Raw genomic sequence first — 16431 nt, forward strand, 5'->3', positions numbered from 1 at the left:
CCTCCCTTCTTGAGCGCGCAGCTTTTTGAGGGAACCACCGGTGAGGGGGAAAAAAACCAGTCAGCGTTTTGTAGCACTTTCAGATGAGTTCTTCTGCCTCCTTAGAGATACTGACATAGCTATCACAGACCGCTTTGCGCCAGTTTAAGGACTGTTTTAGGGACAATTTGTCTACAAGGGCCAACTGGAGCGGGCAGCTCTTATAATGCGGAGAGATCAAGTCTCAGTAGTTTGTCGGTATGAACGCAGCGCAGACGGACCCTGAATAACTGCTCTTACGGATTGACTGCTTGTTTGATTGCCATTTGATCTTTTTTTCCCAGTGTCAAGGAATTCTTTCCTTTGTCGTGATTAGTTCATTATTAAGATATAAAATAAAATTGTGGATTACTTTTTGGGGGATTCGAGGATATTTTCGGAGCTGCATGTTTCTTTTAAAATTTGAATGAGGGTTTTTTACAGTTATCCTGCGCCTGGGTCACGGATCCGGAGAGGGGAGTTAATCCTTGAAAAGGTGGAAATATTCGTGTAATTCTAGCACAACTCATCCTTCTTGCGGCTGAGTCCAAAATGAAGTCTGTCACTGTGTGGATGTGCGTCTGCACCCTTGTTCTGCTCCCAGGTAAGAAGTTCCATTTGAGAATCACTCTCAGCCGTGCACATTAGGACATTAGTGATGATGTACACAACTGTGTTATTTTACCACTTTAAAAAAATATTAATAATGGAGTTGTTGTAGAATAGCAGGTAATCAACTCTTTAAAAATAAAAATAAAGATGAATTATGTATAGCTGGCATCTGATGGCTTTCTTCTTATATTGGGTTTGATTTTGATTAGACTATGTTCGATTTTCACCCAAAGCTACAAACCGAACTTGGTCTATGCGAGTGAGTCGTTTGCAGCCCACATAACACACTCACAGCTTCCACAGTGAAAGAAGAGCTCATTATTGTAACGAGAAAACATAGCTTTCAGTCAGCCAAAAATATTGCACAAGATTAATATATATATATATTATTTTTGCTAGTTGGTTGAACATGACGGAATCCACCACCACAAATCGTCATCGCCATCATTATGATCACATTAGCATTATCAGTATGTTCCCCCAAACGCATGCATTCGCATTTAAATGACATCCCTGACGGGCTGACTGACAGCCCCACAATAATTTAACGTTTAACTTTATGTAAGTCTTTTCTGACCCGCTGCTCTCCGGCTGATGCTCTTCTTCTCCTGATCTAAATGCACAACATCCCCACAAGGGGTCTCTCTTGTCATTTCACCAGAACTCTGTGTACTTAGCTTCGTGTGTGAAGGTGCATTTCAATCTCAAACTCTTGTCAAATGGCAACACTGGAGTCTTGCTCTGTGGATTACTGTTTACTCTGTGTAAGCTCATTTTCTGCTCACCTAGATGCAAATTAAGCGTAGTCCTTGGCATGATATAATTAGATATTATTCAGTGATTGGATATACCTTTGGTTAGATTTAATAAGAATCTGAGTCTAGTTCTCTTTTGCTGCATTAAATGCACCAAAAACCTGTCTCGGTAAGCACCTAAATAACCCGCTATAAAGTAAACGAGACATAGCAAAACACTGCATAGAGGAGTGTATGAGCAATGTGCACCGGAGGAATAACTAACTGGCTTGCTAAAAGATGCCTGGGCAGGTATGGGCCTATAATAGGCTGCAAATCTGGTTTGTTCCCACATACAACTTGTTGCATAAATGGAACAGAGGATAAAGCATGAAGATAGATAGACAGATACTAGCACACATAAAACACTAAACCCCCAAACATTAATTTGCAGTTTCTCAGTCACCATTCAGTTTTTACCACCACATATTTTTCTTTCTCTCCACATAGATGAGGCAGCAGGTTCCTGGGGTGTTCCCTCAGCTTTGCCCGTGTCTTTGGCTAACAGTGCTCCAGGATCTTCAAGCATCAAATCTGGGCCTGGAGCTCAGCCAGAATGGGTGAACTGCATCGAGGCAAGTGAAATGTGTAACCAGGACCCTCAGTGCAGCTCTTGGTACCGAGTTATGCGCCAGTGCCTTGTGGGTAAGGAGAAAGATGCCATGCTAGATAACAACAGGGAGTGCCAGGCTGCTCTGGAAGTGCTGCTGGTTAGCCCTCTGTATAACTGCCGTTGCAAGAGGTCCTTGAAGACGGAGCAGCAGTGTCTACAGATCTACTGGTCTATAAACATGGGACGCAATGAAGGTAGGAGGCAGGTGCTTTCAAGGTCTCACAAAATTCATGCTACCAAATTTTAACTGTACATTTTGTGAGCAATATAATAAAGGTCCACAGTGCCCCTCTTATCCCTCCTTCAGTTCTTTTGCGTGAGCTCTGTGGTCATGTACAGCAAGATGCAAGTAAAAGCAGCTGTTTATTATCCTTTGACAGATATGCAGCATACTTTCATTGATAGCTATATATGTGACTCACAGTCTAGAGGATTCTGACATGTATTTTTTTATGAATCTACTGACGTCGAGTACCAGTTAGTTTGTTTTCCGAGCAAAGACAAGAAGTAACCACACCCACTGTTGATGCCCTATTCCCCAGCGCCCTCTTACAGGGATACCCAGAAGCCCCTGATGAAAAATATATGCTTTCCTACTTTCCACACCCTCTCAGATGTAATGGAGCTATAATGGAATTACATTAGATGGACATGTTATGGTAGACTTATTGGTTTTCACCTAAAGTGTTCCATTTTACCTTGTAATTACTTTACAGTCATATAGCACAGTGGGCCTTATGTGTCCACTTTTGTGGGACATAAAATCACACTCAAAGGCTGATTTGTTGAAACCCTTTTTTAAGACAAGCTTCCTGGATTTTGATTTGAGATATCCTACACCTAAAGCTTTAAAGTTGTGATACACAGAAATAGAACATAGAAAAACAATCCACACCAGAATATAAAATCAGAGAGCCCTACCTACATCTTTCCCCTCTCAGGCCAACGCCAGTGTGATTGGACAAAATTTAAAAAAACATCACTTACATCACTTAAGACTCAAAGTACCAGAATGTCCTCCAGTTTACCCATTTTACTGCCATGCCTTAGTTCTTGTTTGGTCATTTTCCCTCTGTACAATACTTCAACAGATCTGATTTGAAGATTTCTGCAATTGACCAAAGTTTACATACAGAATTAATTTCTTAAAACATAAGAAAAGAGGCCGAACGCGTGCAGAAGCTTAATACCCTCTCAGATTATATCAGTTACCATATACTCAAAGTTTCGTATGTGCTTTTCTTGTCCAGTGTCACTAAAAGTGTGTTTCTCATTCCACATCAAGGGTAAAAACCACGCAAGCCTTATATTAGGACAAATCTGTCTGCTGGAGATGCACCACCCTAGAGATCACCCTAAAGGGGAACCCTAACCCAAGTGTGACATTTGTTAATACATGTGATCAAAGTCTATTTGGCAGATTCCAAGCGTCCATGTAAGCATGCAGCACATAATGTACTCAGCTGTTTTGACACGTGGGGTAATGATGGAGACATTTCAAAGTCTCCGAGCTTTGAGCATTTTGGGCTTTTGTGTGGTGATCTGTGAAGTGATTCGCCAGGCTGACTACTCATAGCGCCAGTTACACTTCATCAGACTTGTGGCAGCAGAGGGTCCCTGACATGAGTTCAAGGGAAATGTGATGACATGGATGTTCCTCAGGCCCTGTGTCTCGCTTCCTGTCTTCTTCTCTTTTTCTAAATGTAATGATCTTTCTGTTCTCCCACTGCGCCTCATTTATGCCCCCACCTTCTCCTTTCCCCAAAAAATAGCCGCACCAGTCAATGGGTTTGAATGCGTCATGTAAGTTGCCTGGGCTGTCAAGAATAGAGACCTCCCGTGCCTCCAGTGTGTCCTTCACAGAGCATGTGCATCTGAAGAATACTTTCAGCGGTGACCCATTTTGGTCCTGTCACCCTTAGAGATAAAACCTGCTTTAACACAAACAAAAAGCTCTTACAGTGCAGCTTTAATCTAATCACGATCCACTGTGCAGTCAAGCAGGCTTTTGTTAACTGGAAACAATCTGTGTACAACATCCATCTCTGGAAACAAACATGAAAAGCTGAATCCCAGCAGACCCTCATGAAGTGGTGCTAAACCACTTAAAAACTGTGTGGATAAAACAGGATGGTTTGTAGCTTTGGAAAATTTCTTTGCTGCATTAATACGGAGAGACAATTGGAGAAGAGAGAAACATCTGAATAGAAATGGACTTGGATTCAAAGAAATGTAGCCAGACAAGGTCAAAGGATATGAATGGCCAACAGGAAGAGAGATGAGATTTTTAAAGTGCTGTGTAATTTCTACTGATGTGACGAGCATGGATACGGCATAGAGAATGTGTTTAATACTTTGTCAATACACAAAGGTCAATATATATATCTCAGAAAGTGTAGGAATCGATAAAGAAATCTTATTGTAGCTAGAATTTGCTATGTTTTGCATGAACTGTGTTAGCCAGGGACATGAACTTGGCCTGCAGGCTTGAGAGCTAAACCACTTTGTCAGTGAAGAGAAAGCTGATGAGGACCAAGGATGGACTGGGATTGACACAACATCCTGCTCTCCTTTCACAAACCTCCCACAGATACTTCACTGCCTCAGGCAAGGTTAACCCACTATCCCAGCTTTCTGGGAGTAAAGACCTCTTGTCAATATATCATTGTAAATATATAAATATAATTATATATATATAATTTAAAATTAAATGTGTGGTCTTAAGTCACAAAAGACTGTTTCGTGATCCCAATACCTGACAGTGGTTTGATGCACAGCCTAGGATCTGTGACCCTCTACTTACTTTAGCCCTCCATACGAGTGTCTGTGAAGTAATTCCAGGGATGTATTTAGTTACATCTACAGTAAGTAACTGCTTTGAAAAGGTTAACTTAGAACAAAGAGTTTTTTTCCTCTACTGCTCACCAGAATAAAACATATTTGTAACCAAAAAGCTTTTTGTTCACTCTGTTGAGTCAGTTGCATTTTCTAATGCTTGTAAATGCCTTGAAAGGAAATGTTTTATCTTTGTACTTTATAGATCATAGCAGTATTATTGCTTATCAGCTATATGAGTGAGTTGGTCTACCTTACCAACAGGTTCTCTGATATGGAACTGCTTGGAAAATGGGAAATAGGTGCTGGGATTTATCGAAACATGCAGACATACTTGAAATACAGTGGCAAAAGCAGAGTTTTTACAATTCTAACAAGCTTGAAAGTCTATATTTGGTATGACGACCTTTATTTGTCAACACAGCCTGAACTCTCTTTGGCAAGCTTTTTTTTTGTCATTTATTTCTTTACGTAGTCTTCAAAAATAGATATCCTGGCTTCTTGAAGGACATTCACAGCTTTTTTGGATGCAGGTTGCATTTTGTTTCATTCTCTGTCAAGAGGATCCCATACTGCGTCAATAATGTTCAGATCCAGATTTTTGGGGAGGCCAATCCATGACTGATAGTGTTCACTTGTGAGTTTTCTTTTTCTTTCCAAGTATGTTTTTACTGCATTGACAGTATGTTTGGGATCTTTGACTGTCACTGTTGTAACTAACCCTAACCCGCACAACATGTCGATATATATGTCAGGTTTTTGGCTCTTTGGGAATCACTTTGTTGGTGTTAAAATACCAGAGCAATACCTACAAACCTGAGAGAATAGCTCAAAGAAGACATCGTTTGTGCAGAGATCGTGTCCTTGTGCCAGAGAGGCTGACCAGACAGCAATCAACACTCAGGCCCAGCAAAAGCATATTAGCCAGGAAGGGCTTTACTCACTGTCCATTATGGTTTGTTGCTAAAAGACTCCAAATTGGTCATCCCAATGGTCATGCCTGAGAAGCAGTATGGTGGCCAGGCATAGGCAGACAAATAGGTGAATTGGTGAGAAACAACATGTCTCAAAGAACGTGTGATCCTAGTAGAGCTACTGTTGCCCAGTGAGCTTCTAGGCAGGCCATGGCAGAAAGTGGCTGGAGATTTGTTCAACTTGAATGGCAGCAACTATTAATGAGCCCATATACCCACACTTTTGGAGTTTTGGTATTTCCTTGTAGACTTTATTTGAAATATCAAGCAAACTACCTGGTTTGCATTTGTCTTACATTCTTAAAATCTACTAAAAATTGTTTCGTTTCACTCTCAGCTGTCAGTTAGTCCTCAGGAAACCATAAACCACCAAATGCAAATTTCAGCATCAAAGTCACAGAACCACTAAACTTATTAAAATTTAGCCTCTACAACACAGGAATGTGTGGACAAAACTTAAGCATACACACACAAACACACAAATCGCTGATATGTGAAAAACCTTTTTGATGTGTGTGGAAAATATCTGTGTGTGTGAGAGAAAACAGACCTCAAACCACTGAAAGAAGCATGTCTGCAGACATAAAGATAATGAAGAGATGCTGCTGCTGGGAAAGTGTACGAAATAGATAAAAATCATTTCATCCATGCATATGTGTGTTACTGAGATGAAGACACAAACATGTGAACGTCTCTTTCTAGAATGGCAGATTATGAAGTCAAAGAGAAAAAGACTTCAGCATGAAAACAGTGTGCCTGCCCAGCATCCACACTTTTGAAACTCTGTAATCTATTAAATGTGTGTGCTGCGACGTTATTTCGCAGGCAAAGACATACTTTTGAAATTGCACTTACATCTTAAAGCATTTTCATGCTTTTCATGTTTTGGTTATTAAATGTGACTGTTTACCTCTTTACTTTTAAAGAAAGATAGGCCATTGTAACACTTGAGATCAAAGCTGGGCTGTATGCAGCTACCTTGGATCTAAATGGACAGAGATCAGGTTAAAGAAGTCTGAATTCAATAGTCAGAAGATGCTTTGACTGAAATATATGAGGCCCAGTCATGCTTTATAATCTCATCTTTTTAGAAATCTCTTTAACTAGCAGCATATCTAGTCTTGTCCAAGATATGCTAATATGTAAGAATTTGTACCAATGTGAGACGAAATGGAGCTCAAACCACTGAAACCAACGTGTCTTCATACAGATAATGAAGACTAACGAAGAGATGATGAAAACATAACATAAGATAAAATGGTGCGTTTTTATCTGTCCAGATACTTATGGCCTAAACCAGCGGTCCCCAACCTTTTTTGCACCACGAACCAGTTTATGCCCGACAATATTTTCACGGACCTGCCTTTAAGGTGTCGCGGATAAATACAACAAAATAAAACTAGTACCGGTACCGAAAAAAAGAAGATTTATTCATAACACACGTGAAAAGACCCAGGAAAACCGAGTTAACGATAAAAACGATAACAAAATAACGCTGAAAACCGATAAAAACCCTGAAAACCATACATTTCACACCTGAGCCTCAACTCTCGCGGCCCGGTACCAAACGACTCACGGACTGGTACCGGTCCAAGGCCCGGGGGTTGGGGACCGCTGGCCTAAACTGTATTTTGTGTGGATGGTTTACACGTATGTCTTAGATGGATTAACAATTATGGTAGCTACCTGTTAAGTCAATTGTTGAAAACAATGTAAAAAAGAAAAAGTTGTGTGAGAGTGTGCGCAGTCACTCACACACACACACACACACACACACACACACACACACACACACACACACACACACACACAACAGACAAATATTCTGTTTTTTATTTGAGATTCCTGAGTTTAGACATTTAAAACACATAATTCCACTCTTCAAGTGGTTAAAGAATATGAGCTTTCAATATTCATTCAGATTTTTTGTCATTATTTTTGTCATTAGTCAGCTTTTTCTAATGTATGTTTAAAAGATATTCAGCTACTTTCCAGCTTTGAAACTTCTTCTTCTGTGTGAATTTTAACTTTCTAACTGTTAAGCACTTTGACTTTCAGGGGACTGATTCTGTGTATTTCAGCTTATTCTCTAATTTATTATGACTTTAGGTTGCCGGTCCGAGCCCCGGCTCAGACAGTCTCGGTCGTTGTGTCCTTGGGCAAGACACTTCACCTACCGCCTACTGGTGTTGGCCAGAGGGGCCGATGGCGCGATATGGCAGCCTCGCCTCTGTCAGTCTGCCCCAGGGCAGCTGTGGCTACAACTGTAGCTTGCCTCCACCAATGTGTGAATGTGAGAGTGAATGAATAGTGGTATTGTAAAGCGCTTTGAGGGCTCCCGAAAAGCTCTATATAAATGCAATCCATTATTATTATTTATTTTATTTTTATGGTGCACAGTGGCTGTGGTCCTTATGGCCAGTATTGGGTTACATCAAATGTAGTAGACTAATTTGCATTTAAGCTCATGATGCTTAGATTAATTCACTGAATTACACCCCTATGCCATCTGTATACAGTCTAGTGTAAAGATAATATACACTATACAGTGTAGGAAGTGGAAATCAGGCAAGACAGAATTTCTGTACTTTTGTAACCAAAATATAATTTTATGTCTGTTAAACTGTGTTATCTTTGACATTGATGTAGATTCGGGTAAAGAGATGGGAACAAACTGTGTGTTTTTGTGACAGGCTGCTAGTAATGAAGTGTCTAAAAACTGGTTCTTTGCTAAGTTAACTGTTGTGCGTAGACACAGCACTGCTTCATCGCATAAGTGAGGTGAGTTTTCTATGATTCATAGGTCAATGTCAAGTGGCTTAACAAACAAAAGAAAACAAATATGCCTCTAAAAGTGTGTGTGTGTGTGTTTGCACCTCCCTGAGAAATTAGTATTGGCATCAGCATAAAGAATGTAGACCTCATTAATTACAACAACAGCAAGCACTGATACATAGTGCTTATTTTCAACAAATCTCTTACAGTGCTGACAGTTTGGGGCTTTTACCGCCCTCTACATCTGGTTTCATAACTGCCTATCTCTTGTATTGAAGATTATTTTGTTTGACTACATTGGACTTTTCATTAAACTCAAAAATCTTGTACAGTAAAGCTGCTGCAGATTCAGATATTAGATTTGTGATACATATTTAATATGTCTGTGAAGGTTCTCAGTCATCCAGGTCATCGCAGTCAAAGGAGCTTGCAAAGAAAAGCGTCTGGACTTCTTTAAGTTAGTTGAAGACGTTTCACCTCTCATCCGAGAAGCTTCTTCAGTTCTAAGGTCAAATGGTGGGGAGTCCCAGATTTAAACCTAGTGGGAGTATCCCCCCACTAGGTGCGGCTCTGGATCGTGGCAGAAATCGTGGAAATCCAGATGGTAGCCAGTGATAGTACTTTTTGTCTAATAAGTGTTACTGTGGGTGATATTTGATGCTTCTCCTCTGTTGTTCAAACATTCAAAAAATATGTATCTGCGTGATGATGTGGGGGGATACTCCCACTAGGTTTAAATCTGGGACTCCCCACCATTTGACCTTAGAACTGAAGAAGCTTCTCGGATGAGAGGTGAAACGTCTTCAACTAACTTAAAGAAGTCCAGACGCTTTTCTTTGCAAGCTCCTTTGACTACATATTTAATAACTTCCAAGATTCATAGTGAAAGCGTGTTCACGACGGTTCCTAAAATTTTAGGAAATTTGAGAAATTTTAGGACTTTATTGTCAGTAATCATATCATATTTAGGGAATAGCATAACTGGTCCTCAAACTTGACACAGTAATGTTGTTTCTTGTGTTACCTAAGTCCTTCAGTTATCTGTAAAATGTGCAGAGGCAAAGCCATCAAAAGACCTTGGTTTGTGTGGGAGAAAACAAGCTTCTCAACGAAGGTCACGTTTTTCATCACTGACAGTTGAAGCCATCAAATGTTGGTGCGGCTCTGGATCGTGGCAGGAATCCTGGAAATCCAGATGGTAGCCAGTGATAGTACTTTTTGTCTAATAAGTGTTACTGTGGGTGATATTTGATGCTTCTCCTCTGTTGTTCAAACATTCAAAAATATGTATCTGCGTGATGATGTTTTTTTTCTATAATAACGATGTAGACTCACTAACAAAGAAAAAAGAAAGAAAACACCAGCTGCTATGTGTTCACCTTGGATTCATTGAGGACAATAAGGGAATATTGGATGTTTTGGTTTGTGTTAACCAGTAGCCAAGCAACAACAGTCAGTAAGTGTAATGTCTGGTTTGTGCTGCCACATATTTCAGACTGATGATGGGGTTCATGCTTTAGCCCTCAGTGTTAAACTGTGCGACATCCATCCTTTCGCACTTCTCTCACATAGCTCTGTCAGCCTTAAAACTGAAAATGTCAACGTATTTGACACTATACCCAGAGACTTTAAAGTTAAACATTGACCAAGTCAAACCCAGACTCACCATGAGATAGCCTGACGGAAAGGCCGTCAAGCTGAAGTATGTTCTGTGTCCATGAGATGTGACTGTAAATTACAATCCAAGTGAGTGTGACCAGTGTTTCAAAGTTGACAATGCGTGAGAAAAAAGTGTGCCGAGGCTGAGAAAACATACAAAGCGCCTCGACAAAGTGACAGCAATATGATTCATAACCGTCATCTAGTGCTGCTTGATGTGTCTTCTTGAAATATCAGCAAGCTGACACATCTCAGCAGGTGTTTAACTACACTTCTGAAACATTTTACATTTCACACCATGTCCTTACCCTTGTGAATGTGGTGGAATAACAAGGCCATGAAGCTAGAATGTGGGGCCACATCTCCCATTATTCTAGTCTGCCTCCATTTGTCTTAAAATCTTGAAAATCTTTTTTCAGTGGTAGGGTAAATGGTGTCATGTTAATTGTGTTTTCTCACAGAAGATGGCAGCTGAATTCAATGCATCAGTGCAACTGTCCTTAATGGATAATGGATGGATTCTGCTCTGAATGGGCCCGTGTCAGTGCAAGGCGAGTGAATCTGTGCAGGACTCTTGAATCCATAAAAGAAGTAATTAAGAAAGAACTGTTGGCTGCTACACAGGGGAATATTGCATAGGTGGCTCTCAATTATGCTCCGGGGCTCGTGTGAATATTGCACAATTGAAGATTTAAACAATAAGTTCCATACCTCTAACATACACATTTTTTCCCCAGCCTCAGCTATGAAATCACGCCCTGGCCCTCAAAGCAGGAGCCTTTGTGAATATCATTCATAGCAATTTAATTAGCTAACTTTCTCTTCAGTGAGAGGAAGGAGTGCTCCATTAGTTTGTTCCAGCTCATTGTGAGAGGAGTCTTTACATGAAATAACGAGAATGCCGCAATTTTGCGGAGTGATTTATTTTCTCCACTTTTATGAACGTCAGCATTGCAAAGGTCACTTGCTTAATATGTCGCTACATCATTCTAATGCCACAGGGCGGCCCCTAATGCTGCGGGACGTTACACGAAATGGACAGTGTGAGAATGCCGTGGACATCATGGTAGACTTCGGTGGTGAAGAGGAGTAATGGAGAGAGCAAGAGAAAAGACAGGAGGCGAGGGCAAGAAGCGAGGACGGGATGGTAGATAAATGATGAGGGGGCAAGGAAACTTAAGAGAGAAACGGAAAAGGAGTGAGAAGAAGAGAGAGAGCGTCATGGAGGGTGCTACAGGAGGAAGGGGGGTGGCGGTTGCAAAGGTACACAGTATTCCTGGGTGAAACCATCATTACTATGAGCAATGGTGGCAGTCACTGGCCATTACCTTAGCCATCCACTGTCATAAGCAGAACATTTTTCCAGCCTGCCCTGCATGTCAGGGTATACGGCGAGCAGGCTCTTGCATGCTGAATGTGTCCTCTTTGCTTTCTCCCTCCCTGAGCTGGAGACCCATACGGTACTCACTAGGTAGCCGCTTCATCATCAGAGGAAGGGACCTGTCAATAGATCCTGTGTGTGATCAATACGGTCTTTCACAGCTTCCCCTCCTTGTCCTTTTCATCCTTCCTTCTCCCCTAGCATCTTTCATCCCCAAATGTGAAAGGGATCAGTAAAATAGGATGACAAAACAGGCACTGTTTGTCCTGGTAAATCTGTCTAATGATTTTCTATACTGTAAGGTGAACTGGCCGAAAATTACTCCCGTTCACTTTGAGCCTAGTATAGAGTGTGACAGTGCAGCTGAAGTGAGGGCCGGGTAGTGGGGTTTAGATTAGCCTTTTATAGCGGAGTGAGTTCTCTAGGTTCTCTATCAGAAGCGGGAGTGAGTGGCGGGGCTTTCTGCTCTTTGAATACTGTCATGATGTGGGCATTAAGACTCACTCCTGCAGAAAGGTTCACAGAGGTGCTGAATGAATGCGCATCATAGAAGTCAACTACAAGGCCTCTTTTTCTCTCTATCGCTCGCCTTTAACTCTGCTCATAAAATAGCTACTTGCGTTTTTCCCTCTATTTTCCATATAGAGGAATTTAAAGCAGAAGAAACGAGTCGTATGTTTTATATAGCCATACCTTACTTAATAACCAGATTGTCTATACAGCAGCTCTAAATATCTTTACAGTAAGTATTTATGTTGCTTCATATTGAGTATTTAAGTCTTACTATTGTAAAATTGGAACTTGTATCACCTACAAAGTGTGTGAAAGGATTAGTCACTGTTTTTCCCTATCAATATTCAACATTTAGCACCTGGCGCCAAGCATAGGGATGATTTAGGTACGTGAGAGTGGAACGCTTTTTTTTTTTTTTTTTTTTAATCAACATTGCATTCACATAGCCAAAGGAAGGGCTGAAAAAACTCAACATTCATTTTTTTTCCTCTCCTTTTTTAGCTATATTTGCCCAACACGCCATGCTGGATTGAAATTGTGACTTGAAATATTATTCTGAGCTAATACCAATATTCTATTTGTATGGTTTGAAATTGAGTTTAAAATGTCAATATAACTTCAAAAGCTGAGCTGTTAACAGAATATACCCTTCAACTTTTGTTTTGTTAAGTGCAATTTTTAAAAAATGCGTTTGTGGTACAACTTGTCTTTGTCGAGATGAACACATAATAGGAGGAAATATTAATGCATTTTATTATAATGTGATTTAAAAAGGTGTTTTTTCTTATTAATTTATAAAAGTATTCTCTAAGATATGAAAGGAGCCCAGGCTGGCACGCCTAAACTCCACAGGCAGCTCATTTACAAACTTTTCAAGCTCTGACAGCAGAGGCTTGGTTACATGCAAGCTGAGCATGTGCAGCAGCCTGCAGAGCTCTGCAGAAGACGTCCAGCTGTGCTCCAGGCCGTGCAATGAGTTTGCAATTAGTCTAAGATATCGTTTTGTTGCATATTCTTATTATATGAGTGGGAGATAATATGTGTGCAGTGTAAATGGGTGTTTCCTGCAACACAAACAGAGAACAAGGTGAAATGAATATTAAACTGATGGACAATAACTAAAGGGAAACCATTAAAAACAGATGGTGAACGACTTCTAGCTTCTGGCCATAAACCATTTGCCAAGAATGTCACGAAAAAACCATAGGATAGTTTCCACCTCAAGAGTTCAACTTCATTGATAATGCATATGAAAAGAAAGAGTGATGGTACCTAATAGCTTTGTAAGACCCCTTATGGCAGCTAACAGCCCTGTGAACCCACCGGAAGGCATTATTTTTCTCATGCTGTAACTAGGGAAGGGCTGATTGTCTTTCATGCTCCATCCTGTCAGAGCAAATGAAGTCAAACGGAGGCTTAATTACAGCGATAACTTGTTGCCCTGCGGCTAAAAAACATCTGATCACTAAACAGCTGGGAGGAATTTTCTATTACTTGATGAATGCGTAATTGGGTCCAGGGTGACTGTCAAAGAGCAGTTTTCTTTAAGTACAACAAGGCCTCCTGCTGTGGGATTTCTCAGTCCTAAGGGTGTGTGTGAGATTATATTGTGTTTTGCAGTTTTATGATTTAGTACGGCTTGTACCATCCATTAGCTGCAGCTACTGTTGTGGGTTCACATTATTCTTCCACCAAGGCAAAAGCTGAGGTGGATGTATGCGATCAGAGCCATCTTTCTGTCTGTTTGTTCCTAGTAAGATTACACAAACCTGTCAAAGTGAATTTAATGAGCCATGAACGTAGAGCATAAGCCGAAGAGGATCCTACTAAATTTAGGCGTAGATTCAGATCGCTTTTAAAAATGCACAATAGGGTATTGACCTTGGTGGATCTTGATCTTTGTGAGTGCCCTTATAGGATCAGTACAGTACACACTGCACAGACACACTGTAAAATTTAACGTGCCTAAAATGGCTTGACTCTCGGCTGCCTGTGAAGCTTTCCTACAGTGTAAGAAGCTGCCTGAACAAAATAGTAAGCAACCTAATAACAAGTTGTTTGCTTGTGGCAAAAGATAGAACATGTCTTTTTCCATTTGGCTCTGTTCAGTGCAAAGCATTCGATTTTTCTGTACATTATTTCCTTCTTTTTTCTTCTTTTTTTTAAATGCACAATAGCGGTAGGTGCTGCTAAAAAAACATGGAAGGGTGGTAAAGGTGGTTGTTTGCTGTGTAGGTGGTAGTCTTGAACTCTTGAAAGGCTTCAGAGCATTATAGCTTTTGAAGGTAATTGTTGTAATTAGACATACTGCGAGATCTCAAGTTCTGGAACCTCCCGAGTCCTTCTGTCTTGATAGAAATGTAAGGACAAGCATGAACAGAGTTGTGAGTGATGCAACTGTGGATAAAAAACACAATACAGTACATCAGAAAGCAGAACTTAGATTTCTCTATCTCCATGTTATCTATCTATCTATCTATCTATCTATCTATCTATCTATCTATCTATCTATCTATCTATCTATCTATCTATCTATCTACCTACCTACCTACCTACCTACCTACCTACCTACCTACCTACCTACCTACCTACCTACCTTCCTTTCTATCTTAGAGTGAATATGTGTTTCTGTATGGACACTTTGAGGATTTAGGTAGTTTAGTCTTTCAAAGGGTTTTCTGCCCCCAATTGTGCTGCTTCTTTCTTCCTCTGCAATTTTGTGCATCTTTTCTTTTCTATTCTTTGTGTGTGTCCCCCAGCACTTTTTTATTTCTCTCAAACAAATGTGAGATCCTGAACTGAGCAACATGTCAATAGCTGTGTGTGCTCAAAAAGTGGCCGGCTGAGCTACTCTTTTTTTCTTATGATTGCCAGTTCCGATGAAGAGGGGTCATGCAGACATATATAGAAAGCAGTGACTGCAGATATGCACTGGTCTGTGTCGGGGTGGTCTTTAATCTGCAGAAAAATGGAGGAAAAATCCCATTAGTAATTCAGCTTTTCCCTGTTATTAAAATTTAGCTAATCTGTGTGCATGTGCACATATTTTTGCTAAGGGGTGAGGGTTTAACAAATTTATCTTTCATGCCAATGGATATGATCACAAAGCCAATGTTATCATGGTTGTATTGCTGTCTGCTGATTATTATTATCCAACGATTCATACAGTTTCTTGACCATCAATCCATTCATTGTCTTCCACTTATCCAAGCGAGGGGTTTGGAGATTATCACAACTGTCACAGGGTTAGAGGTGGGTTTATGCCTTGGACAGGATGCCAGTCCATCACAGTGCTAACACAGAGAGAAAGACAACCGTTCACACTCACATTTACACCTACGGCCAATTTAAAATGTTGAAATTTGGACTAAATATCTACTCCAAAGACTCCAGAGTCCAGACAGGTCCAAGGCAGCTGGCAGGTTTGAGGAAAGGACCTTCTCACTGTGAGGCAACAGTGATAAACACTGTGTCACTTTACCTTCTGGTTACCATCATTTGAATTATTGCTTATTGCTTATTATAATTTGCTGTGCAAAGAATACATAAATACCTCAGTAATAGCAATAATATGGCATACAGGCATACACGCACACACACAGCTTTCTACAATAGTCTAACCTATTATCACAGCAGTTAGCTGAAAGCATTTTTTCAGATTGCATCACATTTTCCTGAAATGCTCGAAGAGCGTGCTGATAAACAAAATGCACCATATCTATTGATTGGATCTACTGATTGGTTGTCCTAGAAGCGTAGTCTTTTACCAACAGGTTACGGATTTTCTCATTTGTAGCAGCAGGCCCCCAAGCCTTCCTCATAACACCCTCACTGTGTTTCTGTTAGGATCCGAATGCAAAGCTATTACACACTGGAGGGTTTGTCTCAATCACACTGAATGGCTATGAATTTTAAATGTGGGATTAGGGCCTACAGAGAAGCAGGCACATGGGAGAGACTCAGTCAGTTGAGTGCTAATTTTATTTTTTATTCATTTATTTATTTATTTATTTTCATAAAAACAGCTCAGCCAACGCATTGTTAACAGGAAAGATGCATTGCTTATGCTTTAGTCCTTCAGCTGTTCTCCCAAATCAAACCAAAGCAGGCACAAATGCTCCACAAGCAAAGAATGTGATGATGACAAACATTTCTTTTCCTGTTGTGGAGAATCAGAAAATATATTAAGTAAAAATTAAAACAGCAACAGATGCAATCTTGCAAGAGAAATGTCCTTTATTGCAGAGGAGCTGAAGC

The 16431-nt window shown here is 40.4% G+C and overlaps 1 protein-coding gene across 2 annotated transcripts in view; it reads left to right on the forward strand.

Annotated features, from left to right (window-relative positions):
- LOC308404955 (GDNF family receptor alpha-2-like) overlaps positions 1 to 16431 on the forward strand; it is a 71388-nt gene continuing 54957 nt past the window's right edge. For both annotated transcript variants that reach the window (XM_080895281.1, XM_080895282.1), the window contains exons 1-2: positions 1 to 622; positions 1875 to 2231. In XM_080895281.1, the coding sequence (XP_080751407.1) occupies positions 571 to 622; positions 1875 to 2231 (409 nt within the window). In that variant the 5' untranslated portion in view covers positions 1 to 570. The remainder of the gene's footprint in view (positions 623 to 1874; positions 2232 to 16431) is intronic.

The sequence above is a fragment of the Rhamphochromis sp. 'chilingali' genome (genome assembly GCF_963969265.1).
Source record: "Rhamphochromis sp. 'chilingali' genome assembly, chromosome: 10".
Taxonomy (NCBI): domain Eukaryota; kingdom Metazoa; phylum Chordata; class Actinopteri; order Cichliformes; family Cichlidae; genus Rhamphochromis; species Rhamphochromis sp. 'chilingali'.